General features: G+C 36.3%; 2 protein-coding genes across 4 annotated transcripts in view; both read right to left on the bottom strand.

Moving 5' to 3' along the window:
• Positions 1-1174: 1174 nt before the first annotated feature.
• LOC148941286 (uncharacterized) lies at positions 1175-14262 on the bottom strand. The gene is made up of 2 exons (XM_089104140.1): positions 14220-14262; positions 1175-2172 (listed from the first exon to the last, which is right to left on the bottom strand). Exons 1-2 carry the CDS (start codon positions 14260-14262, stop codon positions 1175-1177), a joined length of 1041 nt encoding a protein of 346 aa, XP_088960266.1.
• Cip4 (formin-binding protein 1-like Cip4) overlaps positions 7516-17446 on the bottom strand; it is a 175529-nt gene continuing 165598 nt past the window's right edge. For all 3 annotated transcript variants that reach the window (XM_089104402.1, XM_089104403.1, XM_089104404.1), the window contains one exon: positions 7516-15758. In XM_089104402.1, coding sequence (XP_088960528.1) covers positions 15598-15758 — 161 coding nt within the window. In that variant the 3' untranslated portion in view covers positions 7516-15597. The remainder of the gene's footprint in view (positions 15759-17446) is intronic.

Raw genomic sequence — 17446 nt, 5'->3', positions numbered from 1 at the left:
TAAGTTTTAATCAGTTACATGGAAGATTAGTGGCAAGAAATTTGACAGGAATGGGGTGTGAGTAAATTGTACAGATATGGATGGCATAAAAGTCGATTTTCTTGAAGAGCTTATTTGTACTTGTGGAGAAAAGAAGGTTTCCGTTTTGCCAGCTTGGCTTGCCATAATCATATAAAGCCATCGTTTACAGCTCCAATAACTAATGAACTAATTACAACAAAAATTAAACTCTTAGGTGTCACCCTGACGAGTGATTTGAAATGGGAGGCCCGCGTTTGTTCTACTATTTGACAGGCTAGTGCATCTCTGTCTCTCCTTAAGCTATTTACTAGATTTCTATACCTAAAAGCCCATATCCTCCGCCTCTACATATCTTTCATCCGTCAACTGCTTGGGTATGTTTTCCCAGTATGGCATTTACGGTTGGGGCAAAGTCCCTTACATTCTCCTCTTCATTGGCACAGGTCTCTATGTATGCAGTTTTTTAAAACGAACCTTTTGAGCAGAGTCATACAAGAATTTTCCAACAGTTCTTTGTTTCGAAATGTATGTAAGGAGTGGGTTGTGCTAATTGTAGTTTGAATTCTAAACAGGAGATTTTGGTAACAAAAAAATAACAGTCCACCTTTTATGGTGATTCTAGATCTTAAAAATTCATTAATCTTAAAGTGACCAACAAAAAATACGAACCTGAGGAAATTTCTCTGAGTTTTCAAAAGGGGTATATCCTCCGCCATCTTTTATCCATTCACTGCTTTAGTATGCTTGAGTATGCATTTTGGACCTGACAAGATTCCCAATCTCATCCTTAAAAGATGTGCCCCTAAACTTGCTGGTCCTTTTGCCTCTCTCTATAGAAAATGCTTTGCAGCTGGATTATTCCCAAAAACCTAGAAAACTGCTCATGTGGTCCCTGTTCCAAAGGCAGAGTCTGACCTTACTAATGTAGGATCGTAGCCTGCTGTCATGCGTAGGCAAAGTTTATGAAAGTGTCATTGATAAGACCCTTTACCCATACCTCGCATCACATCTGTTGTTGGCAGACACGCCATGCGGTTTTCACAGAAAACAGTATGTTAGACTGCTTGATTGCACAGTATCAAGAGTGGGTTGAGCTCCCTTCTCAGGGACATGATATTCGCCTCCTCTCCTTTGATATCGCAAAAGCCTTTGATCATGTATGGCATAAGGCGTTTTCGCGCCCATGGGTGAGAGAACCAGCAAGTTCAGGGGCACATCTTCTAAGGATGAGATTGGGAATCTTGTCAGGTCCTGAAGCTTTGGTGACATCCAGCTGGCTTAGTGTTCTGAGCACCTTCCTAATAGTTATGTTAACGCTGGTGATTTTCGCATCTGTTCGTGGCGGAAAGGTGGGAGGGGACCCGCCGTCCTCATCAAGTTGGAAGACCTTTGAAAAGGCTTGTGCAAGAGCATCTGCCTTTTCCTGGCCAGACTGGATCATTGTCCCTTGAACAAGAAGCGATGGAATTGATGTTGATTTAGATGATGGTAAGGCTTTTTTGACGACCCTCCACCACGGCTTTGCAGGGACACTTTTCAGTTTGTCTACAAACTTGTGCTTGTAATCAGGTCTAGCTTGACCTACAGCTTTAACAGATTCGTTTCGAGGGCTAATAAAAGCAGCCCGAATCCTCTCGGATTCAACTGAATCCTCGTCGGATTCAGTTGAACGCCAGTTCTTGTGAACCTTCTTTCTGGACCTGATTGCCTTTCTAAAACCAGCATTGAACCATGGCTTATCTCGAGGTGAGACTTTTACTGTTTTTAATGGGACGAATTGCTCAATAGCCTCTGTAATCGCTTTTTCGTAAAAAGTCACTGCTTTATGTGGGGCTTCTTCTAAAAATTTACTCCACGGCTTTGCTGATAAGAAGTTTCGCAGACCATCCCAGTCTGTGGGGTGATATTGCCTGATGATCCGCTCGTGCTTTACAGGTGGAGGTATTTTGAAATTTCCAAGAGCTATAACTGCCACATGGTCGCTGGCAGAAGGATAGCTTTCAACACTAAAGAAATCCGAATGATCAGTTAAGAAAAGATCAAGCCTGGATGATCCACGAGGGCCGATGTAAGTGTCAAATTCAACATGTTGTTCTAGGCCGTAAGCAAGACTCAGGTCTAGCAGAGCTGAGCCTTTTGTAACGCTCAGTTCTTATATTAATAGGACTTAGAACCGGAATTTTTTGTCCTTTTGTTTGAGGTAAACGGGGCTTTAGTGGGCAACAAGCGGTGGGAGTAGAAATTGAAAAATTGGATTAAGACGCAGATTATTCCCAAAATTAGTGCAAAGAGTAACAAGTTGGGCTGTCATTGTTGGAAGGCGGAATTCCTTGAGGGGAAGAATGTAAGGTACTTTGCCCCGATCGTCTTAAAACGACAGAAAACATTACGTATATGATTGGGTTCACCCCCTAGTCAATACCTCGCTCAATAAGCCAAAGATTTTTTAGTACTTTCATAAGAGCTATTTATTCTAATTAATGGCCTTTGTGATTAAGGGGTCATTTTTAAAGAATTGGAACAAAATTCGAACTTTAGCTTAAAGAGCAAGGTATTGACTAGGGGACAAATTCTCTAATATACGTATTAAAAATATATGAATATAGAAGTTCGTTACGTAAGTTAATTCGTAAGTTACGTATATTTATTACTAATAAAAACGTTCGTAAATAGAATTAAACAAGTTTCGGGAAAGGCATTTAACCAAATAAAAGTAAAATTAATATTCAAATTTTGTTTTAATTATTCATATACGGTGTGCCAAAATCAAAACCTGCATTAATTCAAAAACTTACATCTGAATTAAATAAAAAAACAAGTTTTTTTTAACTGAAAGTAAGGAGCGACATTAAAACTTAAAACGAACAGAAATTATTCCGTATATGAAAGGGGCTGCCCCCTCCTCAACGCCTCGCTCTTTGCGCTAAAGTTTGACTTTCGCACAACTCTATTTTTTTAAACAATAAAAAACTTTAGCGTAAAGAGCGAGGCTCTGAGGAGGGGGCAGCCCCTTTCATATACGGAATAATTTCTGTTCGTTTTAAGTTTTAATGTCGCTCCTTACTTTCAGTTAAAAAAACTTGTTTTTTTTTATTTAATTCAGATGTAAGTTTTATTTAGTTGTTTGTTTTTTCCGATACGTATTGGTTTTGTCTTTTTTAGATGATTTAACTTAAATTGTTTTTTGCTTTTCCTTTTTTTTTTCCGTTAATAAAGGCTCCCGAACGTGAGTCAATAGATTCAGATTTCTATTATTTATAGTTTTTTCTTTTGTTTGTCCCAATGTTTTATTTAAGTTGTACCCGTTTTTCTCTCTTTAATTTGTAAATGGAAAAGATATGTGGTCTAAGAGAATATTTACAAATAGGGTTATAAATCTTTATACATTTAGCTTCAACGAGAAAAGATTTTCACTTTTTATTCAACTTTTTTGATGCAAAATTTAGAACCATTTTCAATTTATCAACTTTGCCTTTTTTTCACTCTCTAACCATCCAAAACCACTTATTTATCACTTCCCAACCAAACCATTAAAACTAGACTACCATTCTAGGTTGTCTATACCAGGTAGTCTACCATTCGACCAGTAAGAGCTCTATACTTATGGTGTGCGAGTGCTTAAAGTACTGTTTCGAAGATCAGCGAAATATCACCACTGAAAGAAGCACATGGGGTTTTGCTGAAAACGTTCCAATGACGCCTCTGAGAGTAGTAGACATGAGTTAGAGCCTACTGCTGCTAACTCCTGTAACTACTTAGCCACGAGCCGTCTCACCCAATGTTTGGCCACAAGGCAAGTTATATTGTGTAATTTGGTGCCAATATTGAAGGCAATGGTTTGCTTTTTTTTGGGGGGGGGGGGGATTCGTCTTTTTTTCCTGAGGGTCGACTTAGTTTTGTGAGTCTGTCCAAAATCATAGTGATAAGAATGAATGGGGCACATGAAAGGTTAAGAGATCATAGAAGGCTAAGAGGGGAAAAAAGTGAGCCAAGACTCTGGTTTCAGCTTAATGTCCTACTCTGGGTTATCCTAGACATGAGTTCCCACTCCCTTCCATGGGCGCCCATGAGGGGGGCAGGGGGGCGCCACACCCCCCCCCCCCCCCCCTGACTGAATGACGCTGCATTATATTGGTATTAAATTAAAAAAACCTTTTCCACAAAATAAGTTTTTCAAAGAAAAATAAAGAGCTCCATTAAGCCAAAAATGGGCAGAACTAAAGTCAAACAATCTTCCAAGCGTATAACTACCACAAATCACAATAAAAAATAAATGAAACTCAAAACGAACAGAAATTAGAATAAATAGCCGAGTCAAACTCAAAACGAGCCAAAATTAGCATTACTAGGGCTGACAATCCCCATGCCTTCTCAAGACTAGAACATAATCTAGATTTTACTGAAACAAACAAAAACCAAATGAGCGTGGATTATCATTTTAATATACTTAAACTGATATTTATTCCTTAAATTCTTGAATTTTTTGTATTTATTTAAGTAAAAAAAGTTAAAACACTTAAACCTATTTTGTTTTCAGTAAAGCGCAAATTATATTCTGGTCTTGAGAAGGCATGGGGGTTATCAGCCCTACTAATGTTAATTTTTGCTCGTTTCGAGTTTAACTAAGCTATTTATTCTAATTTCTGTTCGTTCTAAGTATAATTTATTTATTGATAGTGATTTGTGGTAGTTTTACGCTTGGATGATTACTTGACTTCATTTCTGCCCATTTTTGGTTTAATGGAGCTCTTTTCTATTCTTTGAAAAACTTGTTTTGTGGAAAAAAAAAATTTAAATTTATTTCTGTTCGATTTATTGACATAGTCATTTTCATAAAAAAATAATATTTCATATCTTTTCGGTTTTTTTTTTCTATAAGAATCAATAGTTTGGCTTGTTATTTGTATGTTGGGAGAAACTTCGGGCCAATTGCATGTTTGTGGGGGGTTGACATGCCCAATATCCCTACATACATAGTTGCTGGACCGTTCTACTATGCTGAACAAAATAGTTGTCTAAAAATGTTGACTGGGTGTGTTTTGGAAATAAATAAGCTTGAGAGACGGTCTGATTGCCCTCTAATCTCTTTTAACTCTTAGAAAGGACCCTAGAAATTTTAATTTTGGATTGAATTAGCTTCTTTAAAAGTTTCAATGATAGTGCTAGCTACTATAGAGTGGTGCTGCCTATGATATTGCTTATATGCTTTTTGAAAACCTGCATGCATACAGTTTTTCCGTTGAATTGGAACTCCCCTAAACGCTTCCTGGAAGTTTCACCTAAATACTCTTAGCGTCATTAGTTCCGTAACTGTAGTGGTAGTATTGAAAGTAAACACATAGTGCCTTCTGGCTAGTTCAAAATTCCCCAGAACTTACTCTTAAAGGTCTAACTTAATAATATAAGTTGTTCTTCAGATATTGCTTTGTCACCTTTTTGAAAGTCCACATGCTCTAAATATTTCTTATATTTGATTACTGAAGACATTGTTATATTCTCTTTGGACTACTGGTTACAAAATGGCTATCTCACAATTACAATCGAATGTGTTTGGGGAAAAGAGGATATAAGGGAGGGGAGGGGGCTATTTTTCTCTCCATCGCGCTTGACTCTTAAAATGAAACTAGAACTATACATTTACAATGAAGCGAGCCTCCTTTCAAGTTCAAAAGACCACCCCTTCATAAAAACCTTACGTGCCCCCGTGTCATAACTTACAACCCTATCAGATGCGTTTCGGGAAAATACGTCACGTGTGTGTATGTGGGGGGGGGGGGGGGGTTGACCTCCATTCACTTTTGACTGTTAAAAAGGCCAGTAGAACTTCTGATTGGCAATCAAATGAGCCCCTCTGATGTTTGCACGACCACCCTTTCTATAAAAAAAACCTGCATCCCCCCCCGCCCCCAGGGCATAACTTACAACCCTTGCTCTGAGGGTTGTGTGTGTGGGGGAGGGGGTGGTCATCCTTAAAGTCATAATTTATGGACCTTTAAACAACGTTGAACAAAATGGCTATCTCAAAATTTTGATTGGATGTGTTTAAGGAAATGATTGAAGTGGGGCGGGGGCTGGTTGTCCTCCATGAGCTCTTTTTGAAGTTTTTATAACATTTCTTCCTATAAGAAGTGCCCTGGTCTAAATATATATATATATATATATATATATATATATATATATATATATATATATATATATATATATATTGTGCCCACAAAGCACTTTATTTAGGCAGCGCTATCGCGCTGCCTATGATATTTTATTTTGAGATTTCTATTATATAGCATTGGAAGTGCCGATTAGACCAGCTAAGCCCCCCCCCCTAAAATTCCACTTTTGGGTGCCCATGCTCCCTTCAACTCCCTGCTCTGAACACTTGAACCTGTTCAATTTTGTATGAGAACATGGAATTTTTATTTTACTTTCCTCCAATTATTTTCTGTCATGTGGTGAGCTAGATCAACTGCGCAAGTTAAATGGTGTAACAGAATTTGAGATTGCAAGTTCAAAAACTCATCATTCTTTCTCACTTTTATTATGTTTAGCAAACACTAAAGAATCCCCTTTTTTTTGTAATATGTCAGTTCTTCTTAATATTGAGACAAAGAGACCGAGACATTGGTATCAATTGGGAGGGGGAAGCATTTACCATCCTCGATCAACAAAAAAATTGAAAAAAAAAAAATTAAAAGAAAAAACACAAATTTGCCCCCCCCCCCCTAGATATTAAAATGTACTTTGCTCCCCTCCTAGTTTCGCGAATCGATATCACTGGCCCTCCTTGATTCGGAAAGAGACACTTCCTCCCCCCTGAACTGGCAAAACTGGACTGAGGCGGACTCAATTCTGTTTTTATTTTATGAACTTTCCCCTTCTTAATCTCAAATCCGCTTGGCTTTCCTATCTAGCCTCCAGCAATGGTCATCATCCTTACCAAGTTTGCGGGAAACAAGGGCTCGATCTGTGGAAATTTTCCCCGGTGGTTAAAGTAAAGAGTATCCATAAAGTAATTGGTAAATCAGCTTTTTTTTTCCTTTGCAATTGAATTGGGGCAAGCCTCTAAGCTTCTACAAATCTTTCAGAGTCGTGCTCAGTCACACCCTGACGAAGTTCTCTGTCACGTGACGAAAAAATTCGCTTCAAGCCTTGTTCAAACAGATTACGAAACTAAGGCTAATGCCAAAATGTAAATTTTCGAACTCAAAATCCATAAAGTAAACATTTCCAAAACGTTGGACATGTCATACCTTATTGAAAATTAGAACCATGCAATGAATAAATTTTAAATATAGTTGATGCAACCGTCTGAGCTTCTAAAAATGTAGTCGTGCTCAATCGTATCGTGACAAAGTTCTTTGTCACGTGACGTGACAAATAAATTCAGCTAAAACAGGACTTTGTCCACCTTACCCACCCCAGTGACACTGTTGGTTCTATTCAAATGAGACGTACATTAAAATTGAAAACCGATCTCTTGATGCCAACTAATTTCAACATTACCAACTTTTATTAGTTCATATCACATAAGCATAAAAGGAAAGAGCAAAGAATTAACTGGACGAAGTCAAATACATTCTAAACATCTAATACTGAGCCTTGTTTGGTAGAAAAAAAAGCTAAAGACAACTAAAACCAAATAAATACTTTGCTAAAAAACATATATGTCTACATAAATTACAGTTTTAAATCTCGCATAAATCATATATTCACATGGAAACAAAATGCAAACAAAATCGTCTGTTAACATTTGAAGACAATAACGATAAAAAGAAGAATTATAATGGTTATTATTATGTTTTACAGCTGTAATTGGCACATTGCCATAAATTACATTACTGGAAGCATTCAAAGGATCTTATTATTCTTGAAATCAAAATTTCTTTATATTTTACAAAAAAAAATTTTTTATTAAAAAAAAAACCTATCTACCATTGTAAAAAGGAACAAAGACAGTTAAAAACCATGTTATTAATGACTCCCCCCTGACAGGAAGGGGATGATATTAGAAGCACCGCCCCTTCCCCCCTCAGAAGGTCAGCTACACTAAGTACATGGTCGGAAAACTGAAAAATATCAATGGAGGAGCCAAATTTTTATACGTGCTTCTCTCCCAACACATTAATTATGTATCCAACCTGCCCCCGGGAATAGTTTTCCACCATCTAGTACAGGATTTCTCCCTCTTTAGCCTCTGTCTTCCTCTAGAGCCTAGTCTCTTGGTAAAAGAATTTTTAAAAGCTTTATTCAATTTATATCTTTTGTTTCTAGCGTCTTAATCATACAAGTAGTGCAACAATATTAATTTTGGGAAATACTCTCATGCCTAGAATACAACAGTGACTTAGTTTCAGATATACAGAGAGGAATAAAGAAAAACAAATAAGAAAGAGAACAAAAGTAATCACAAAATGAATAGAGAATGAAATGGCAAGCGTAAGGTCCATCAAGCAGTACCACTCTGAAAACTCAAATTATTTTTGAGGACTCTAAAATTAAACAAAATCAAATTACTGGTGCAATGGCGTCAATTCACTCAAACAATGGGGCGATGACAAAATGTATTTGGAGGAGGGGGCAAATTCGTCGTTTTTTAAATGAACACACCAAAAAAGGGGCGTTTTTCAATGAAAATACCCCCTTCCCCACCTCAAAAACGGTATTTTTCAAAATCTAGGGGTGGGGGAGGGAAAAGTTTAGTGTGGCATACAGGCCCACTCCCGTTGACGCAACTGTATTGGTTCCTTAATACCTCTCATATGCTATTGCAAAACTGGATACATCTGAGATAACATAAATGTATCACATTCATCTGGACTCTTCCCATGCATACCAGGTCATAGGACGGACTTTTTCTCAAATTTTCATGTTTTGGTTAGATAGTAGGAACTTTTGGACCTGCACATATAAGTCCACAACGTAATTTAGCTATATTTTCTTATACAAGTTCAATAGATGGCGTTAATGTTATTATTTCTATAAGATTTATTGTTAATAACGATGAAAATAACTTTTCTTAAAGAAAACAAAATCTGCATTAAAGCTCAAACAAACCTGGGTTATGAAGACACACGTTAATTTCTCTATTATGATTCAAACAGTAAAGAAAATGATAAATAATAACATAAATAATAAAGGAAATCAAAATTAATAAAGTCAAGAAAAATAAATAAAAAAACTAATAAACAAACGACGGAGATACAAAAACAGTATATCTAGCGAAAACCCAGTTAGCTGTCTCAAATAAACCCCATATAGACTAAGAGACATTCTAAATCACTTAGAATTCTAAATCACTTTTTTTTTAGAAAAAAAAACAAAAAAACTGGGGATCTTGACTCATTTTAACCCACAGGTAAATGCAACAGCTATGGTATTAGGCAAGGCCATATTTAGGGTTTTGTTGGGGAATGGGGGTTTAGAATTTTTTTTTTACAAAACGCATCAAAATTTGTTTATATACATTTTTCTTACTTTTGTTACGAGTCAGACAAAAATTTCAGGGAGGGGTTCAATCCGGTACCCCCCCCCCCCCGGATTCGGCCTTACGGCTAAATAATGACAACAACAATAATAAAAAAACAGGATTGAAGCGTTTTGAAATCACATTATAAAACAGTTAAGAAAAGAAAAAAATAAGTGCATAAGGAATCAAGCTTTTTAAATATGCGAAAATCAAAGCCTACAACTCTTTATTTTCAACAAAATAGATTGCCCGTAAATCATCGGGCTATCGTTTTAGAGGTCACAGAAATATCGATTCAATCGCCAAACTTGGTCAAATCGGCTTCCAGAAAAATTATTTAGGATTCAAGGGTCATGAAATTTTGTCATTTTTTGCCACTAACTACCATATTTGGGGAATATACATATAAATATGCAAAGCTAAGGAACAACGGAATGAACTGACAAACAAATTTACAAATTTAGGTAGTAAATTTCAGTAGTAAATTCCGGTAGTAAATTTGACTCCTGAATGGGTCATAATTTCGTGCCCGAAACTCAGACGCCGGAACAAAAAGGCATATCTAACCTTTAAAAATCATTTATAGGAAATAGTATCGGTTCAGTCTGCAATAACTAGTTTCTAGCTATATTCTCTTAAAGCATAAGTGCCTTAGGTTTATCTGCTAAAGAATACATGCCTGGCTACCTTAAAACAGAAGTAAAACGATTTACACCAGCATAGGCTGAAGGATGTTAGCATATTCCCAGATCCAGGGGCTTTTCCATTCCCCAGCACCACTCAAACGACATCCCTGTCCTAAAGGAGAAAGGCCCTATTAACAGTCAAATTTAAAGCAAAAAATGGAAGGTGGACTTCACTTCAAATGGTTGAGTTGAGTATGAACTCTTATTTTTAATTTATTTTTATCTCTAAAAATTGTTGCTGTTTTTCTGATCTTAGACCGACTATTAAGTTTATTATTTCTTATTTGTTTTAACTGACCGATCTTTATTACCGTTTCCTTTTCAATTTTTTTTTATAAAATGCTAGTTTAACAATGTTTCCTTGTGAAAGCCAGTTCGAAAATAACCCTTTATCTCACCATTCTTATCTAATAATGCAGATTCTTTTAGTAGAATGCATACTATTATGTCAGTTACCTTCTGAGCTAAAGGGAAAACTTTCTTTCAATACAAACATAGTTGCTCTCCTTTACCTCTGATTGAGTAAAAACGCATACGCAAATGCGACCCGTGGATGAAGGTTCATGAGCAGAAATAGAGAGTAACTCCTTTTAAAAGTATGAAATTCACTTTCGTTTAGTGTATGTTGCGAACGAAATGTGCAAACAAAAGCATTTGCAAAAACAGCTCAGTAAACAGTTTTTGGCAATTATCTCAGAATATACATTTTCGTTTAAAACACACATCAAACGTGAGCTTGCAAAACAGCTTAGCCAATGGGTTTCGGCAATTATTTCAGAAGACGCTCTTTAATTTTGAATACACCGCAAACAAAAGCGTTGCCAAAAAGGTTTAGCCAACGATTTTTGGCAATTATCTCAGAAATTGCACTTTCTTTTAGAATAAATTACAAACGAAAACGTTTGCAAAACAGCTTAGCCAACAAGTTTTGGCAATTATCTGAGAAGACGCACTTTCACTCCGAAAACACTACAAATGAAAGCATTTGAAAAACAGCTCTGCCAACGCTTTTTGGCAATTATCTCAGAAGATGCTCTTTCGTTTCGAATACACCGCAAACAACAGTGTCAGCAAAAAACTTTAGCAAACGTTTCTGGCAATTATCTCAGAAGACACATTTTCGTTTTCGAATACACCACAAACAAAAGCGTCAAGAAAACTTTAGCAAGCTGATTTTGGAAATTATTTCAGAAGACGCACTTTAGTTGAGAATACACTGAAAACTAACTTAGCCAACAGTTTTTGGCAATTATCTCAGAAGATGCACTTTCGTTTAGAACACACTGCAAACGAAAGCATTTACGAAATAGCTAAACCAACGGTTTAGGCAATTATCTCAGAAGATGTACTTTCGTTTCCCAATGCACCAAAAACAAAAACGGTGACAAAAAAGGTTAGCCAACGGTTTTTGGCAATTATCTCAGAAGTGTTGCCATGTGAGATATGACGTTTAGGCGCGACAACGACGACGGTAATAACAGAGCAAAAATACTTTTTGCAGGAGTTTTTTTTATTCAAGTATTAAAAAAAGGCGACGTCTCTAAAATTACAGTTTTGAATTTTAGTTATAATATGATACGACTATAATAAAGTTACAATAATATACGACTCTACTGAGATGTAAAATTAAAGATATTAACTGGGAATGTAGTGCAAACAACTAAACTGAATAGTCTTCAAAGCCAGTGGCACTGTAACATTTTTTTTCAAAAGTTATAATGACGTTTTCTGCTTCTTCTAGTCTGTCGTGGTATGGATCTCAAACTATTATTTTCGAACCCCTTTTTAATTAGAAAATACAGGCGCTTATAATAACGTAATGTATCTGTTATCGACGAGCTATCATTTCATCAACACCTATCAGCATTTTTTTTTCCGTCAGTCTTCGGGATGCTTCCTGAAGTTTGGGAGGTTTACTGGGGTCATTTACTTAAGGGCAGTTGAAAATTAGACAGTAATATTGCTTAAACAGGAATTATAAATTTCCAAAATCTCCAGTAAATTTTCAAAGTTTTCAGATTATTTCCAATATCTCCAGTGTCAATTTATAATGGTGGACACATTTTGAATTTTATTAGACTGCAAATCCCACAATCTGGGGACTTTCTTTCCCTTTTTTAAGCAACAACTTTTTTTTAACTTTAAGTCCAATGATCTCTATTTAAGGTCAAAACCACATTTTTAGGCGCCAGTAACTGGTTTACGGCGCTGGTTTACTGGTTTACGGAGCTGGTAATCAGGTGCCTGATTTGAGTCTTAAAGACGTCTGAATTAGGCAGACCATTTTCAATATGTTGCATAGTGAAAGCTCTCTATAGTAGCTTGGGAAACTACAATTTCAAGAAGGTTGCAAAGAAAATAATAATACAAGTCAAGTTTTTGTCATGGCAATTGCACAAGGAGACATTCATTGATTTTCAAAAACTTGATACAGAAAGTGAACCCAACTTGAACCAATATCAACGAATGAGCCATTCAGAGGCCAAGTCGCTGAATTTTTGAAAAAAGAAACAAACAAATTTACAGGAATGATTTTAACTTTAATTCACCAGTCCTGAAAAAAAAAAAAAATTACCAACTGTGTTTTCTATTTTGCTTCTGGTTCAAAGATAGAGAATGTACCTTAGGGAATATTAGAGTGGACGTCAGTAAATTCTAGGAACTTTTCCTAGACTTATTTTCTTTTTCCTAGAAATATTTGCTATCGATAACTCCAATTATTTTTTTGGACCAGTCATTATTTTCAGCTATAAACATACAGAGACAAGTCAATCAAGGACTTTAACCATCAGATTAAATAAGAGCATCGCACGTTTTCTTTTTGGCTGAGGGGAGGCGGGGTAAGCACATGGTGCCTGTGAAAAAAAAAAATCATATTTATTTCGATATTAAAAAAATTAACCATCATATTTACTACCGAGAAAAGAAAGGGCAGGAGGAGGAAGTGGCGGATCCAGAGGGGGGGGGGGGGGCAAGGGGGGCACTCCCCTAACGTAGTCTAAAGTAGTGTAATTTACGTAATTAACACAAGTTTGCGTTAATGAAACTTGCTCCTAACGCAAGTTTATTGGATCAACCTATTTTGCGCCCCCCCCCCCGGAAAAAATCCTGGATCCACCCCTGGGAGGAGGAAAAAAAAGAAGAAAAAATATTTTCCCCATAATATATTTTTGTAAATTATCGCTCATGAGCCAGGGGCGAAACATCCCTAAAAACGGTGTAAAAAAGACGAGAACCGGTGTAAAACGGTATAAAAAACTGGGGAAACTGGATGATTTAACTCAAAGGGGGAACGTTTCAAGAAACATCATATCCTTCGTTACTTCAAAAGGGAAAAGAGAAGAAAAGGATAAAAAAGAAGAAAGAGAAAAGGGAAGAGAGTGAATGAAAAAATATACCCAGTTTTTTTTTCTTTTACTCAGAAAGTCAAGTATCCTGCCCAGTAAAATTATTCAAATTGCAAAAAGGGAAATCTGACAGCCCAATTATTTTTGCGATTATGAGGAAAATAGCCTACTTAAAAGTACCAAGGACATAATAATAAAATTAAAATGGCATTTGGCAAGAAAGTTAGCCACAAATATAAATAGCGCGACAGACTAAGCTACTAAGGCCAAAGTGACAGGAAACAGTAAGTATTTTAAAATCACAAAGACTGTAATAAATATGAGAAAATACATTTAAGCAAGTTAATAAAAGCGTGACAAAAATTATTTATATGCATTACTGATTACATTGCTAATGGTGTAGGACTTTGGAACTTAAAGAAAATGACCAAACCAGGGCATATCCAGAATTATTCTGGGGGGAGGGGGGTACAAAAACCTAAAAACGTATCAAAAATTTGTTTATATGCGTTTTTGTCACTTTTTTACAAGCCTGACAAAAATTCCGGGTGGGAGGGGGGGGCAACCCGGTAACACCTTGGACACGGTCTTTTGAGCAGACAAAGGTGGCAAGGAGCACCGTGTGATATATACAAAAATCTATGTGGAAGAGAATATTATCTCTCATTTCTTCTCCTTTTGTTATGGATCAAATATTCAAACTTGCAGTTAAGTAAATCATTCCAGAGTCCCTCATTATACTCATTGTAATCAACAATACAAATACATATGGAAAATTGACCACTGACAGACCAAGTGTTACTGAATACAACGCATAAGGATTATATTTCACGTGTTACCAAAACAAAAACATTACATTTTTTTGATTAACTTCCTTTTGTTCGTGACATAAAAACAACATTTAAGACGCAATAGTAGCAGTAGCATTATTTTTGCACAGGAAAGGGAAGCAAAATTCTCCCCACCCCCTAAAAAATGCAGCGGAAAACATGAAAACGAACGGAAATTTGGATACGCAGTACTTGGCAACAAAATGAAAAAAAATATATATAAATTTCCAACTACTGATACCCCATAGCAGCGTTGCCAACGCGGTACAATTTTACCCCTTCTGGTACATTTAGAGGTCCTCGTACAATGCAGTGCATTTGGATATTTTTTGGTGTAACACAAGTTTTCCTGTACATTTTGGTTTTACTTGCTCGTTTCTCGCTCGGTTATCTGTACAAGTTTTGGTTATCTGTACAAGTCTTCATGTTATGATAAATTTTTAACCTACTGTTCTGGTGGTACAAATTATCATATTTAGTCCGAAAACTGGTACAGTTTACTTCAAAGCATTGGCAACGCAGCCCCAGAGTTGAAGTTCAATATATCCGAACGCATAAATCGATAAAAATTGCACTTGTTGTTATAACGCACGTAAATAACTTACTATTAAGAAAAACAATGAACCAAATCCACTTGGAATTGCTTTGGTCTTTTTTTCTCTGTTTTTAGTAATAATTTGTCACGCTACTCAATGGAAATTGGTCTTAAAGCTGCTTATGAGTCATAAACAATTATTTATAAAAATAGGTCGATTCAAAGTCAGTCGAATTTAGGAGCTTCAAAGTTACTTTTATAGACTTCACAAACACTGACTCATTCAAGTTAAAGTAAAAATAAAGCCTAGTCTTGATTGACATCATTCACCGTGCCAGCAGCAAGGCGGGTTTCGAATGTACAGCCAATCATAACCTTCGAAATTTTTCAAGCCTGTCCAATCATAGCCGACTGTCCAAAAATGATCCACCTACAAAAATGCTGCTGGCCGAATGACGTGAATCAAGATGAGGCAAAAGTATTCAGCCCCCTCCCCCCAAGTTCTAACGCAACGATAAATACGATACAAAAAGTGCTGAAGAAGAAGTAGTAGAAGAAGTAAAAGCTGAAAACATGTAAAGGCAGCTCAATGCTATGCTAAAAAGTTGTTTAAGTAATTGCTCTGCTCCGTCACAAATTCTTAGATTGAAATAAATACAGTTACACACACAACGAACGAAAATTGCACGGTTTTCAAAATGATAGCACCCAGTGCTTACACGTTATTGTACAGTGAACACTCAATATAAGATGTTGGCACAAAACCTTCCTCTGGGTCATTGAAACGGCGCACTCTTGTCCACCCATCACCCTGATCCAACTCAACTACGTACAACTGTTCATTTTCAACCATTGGGATAGAGCCTTCACTCGTTGCTGAAACGAAAAGTTTTAAGATGAATATCCTGTAGTCAGCTCATTTAGAAGGGGTAAAGGGGCACCCAGTACTGGTTCGACAACTTTCCCCCCCCCCCAGAACGGCTATACTCGTCGGCTACTGCAGTCTAAAATTAACTCGAGATTTAAAGAGGTTAAAAAGGTTATAAAATCAATTTCTCTTCTTTGCCTTAGCTTTCTTTGGTCACAACAGCCTTCTCAACCAGCATGGAGAACATAGTAATGGACACTGATTTGGGTTTACACCCCAGCTACTAAAAATGATACGTCCCTTGAACTTTAATCTTAGAATCATTGAACTTTAGTTAATTTTGACCAGCTCTCATATTTATGAGATCTATTTCACCAACACAGATTCAGTACCATATAAAAAAGGATACTTCAAACACACTGGATGATTCAAATCGGCATCTGACAATAATGAAAAAGAAAAAAAAAAGATTATTCGAGTATGACGCATACATGAAAATTAAATATATAAATGATGATTGCGTCGAGTCAGTTTAACTATAAATAATTTTTTAATATCTTTCCAATTTTGCCATGGTTACTTTTTCTGTATACAGCACTGCACCTTATTCTTTGCTGTCACCACCAGCAACAGCTGAAATTGAATACAGAATTTTCAACCAAAACGTGGTAAAATAGGCCTTTATTGGTATACTATAATAAGAGTTAAGACGAGTTACTCGAGAGCAACCCGTAATTAAAATGGAAACGCATCCTCATTCCCCATAATTATAAGAGCTAGTTGAACAGTTTAACAAACCATCAATTTCTTAATAATTCTGACAATAGTATTTAGGACACATGTACCTATGACAATGACAAAGGTGTTTGGGCCTAACAGTCACAAATTTTTGACAGTGACAAATTCTAAAAAGTTTTGACAGTGAGAAATTCTGACAAGTAATTATTACGATAAGTGTGCCTATGATAATGACAAAGATTTTCAGGCCTAACAGTAACAAATTCTAACAAGTTATTACGACAGGTGTACCTATGACAATGATATAGGCGTTTAGGCCTAATAGTGACAAGTTTCGAGTGACAAATTCTGACAATAGTAATTATAGCAGGTGTAATTATGACAATGAAAAAGATACTTAGACCTAGCAGTGACGAGTTTTAACTTGTCAGTGTTGTCAGACAAATTCTGACGATAAGAATTATGACAGGTGTACCTATGACAATGACAAAGGTGTTTAAATGACAAGTTTTCGAAGTGACAAATTCTGACAATAGTGAATACACTTTGGTACCTATGACAATGACAAAAGTATTTAGGCCTAACAGTGACAAGTTTTGTCATTACGGCTTGAGCATAAGAAAACGAAACACTTCAAGTAGCGAAAAATTGGAGTTGAGAGATTCAGGATCTTTGAGACTCATGTAGCTGGCACATACTCCTCTCAAATTTACATGGTTTTGCTTGACAACGACTATTATACATTCTGGAAACTCATTGAAAGCACCGATACTTCTTGATACTTCCGGCGACAGTCACAAGAGATAGAACAAGAAAGAGCGAGCTTCGATGAAGCCACGTGAAGGGTAAAAAACTAGAGAAACATAGATCTAAATGAATAAATAATCAGTAAACAAATAAATAACTAATTTAAAAATTAATTAAAATAATTGTATAATTTTTTTCTGGCACCTAGTCT

Source organism: Artemia sp. Qi Xiang Cuo, chromosome 18 (genome assembly GCF_049724085.1).
Source record: "Artemia sp. Qi Xiang Cuo chromosome 18, ASM4972408v1, whole genome shotgun sequence".
Classification (NCBI taxonomy): domain Eukaryota; kingdom Metazoa; phylum Arthropoda; class Branchiopoda; order Anostraca; family Artemiidae; genus Artemia; species Artemia sp. Qi Xiang Cuo.
This window is presented reverse-complemented; position numbering and strand designations above follow the sequence as displayed.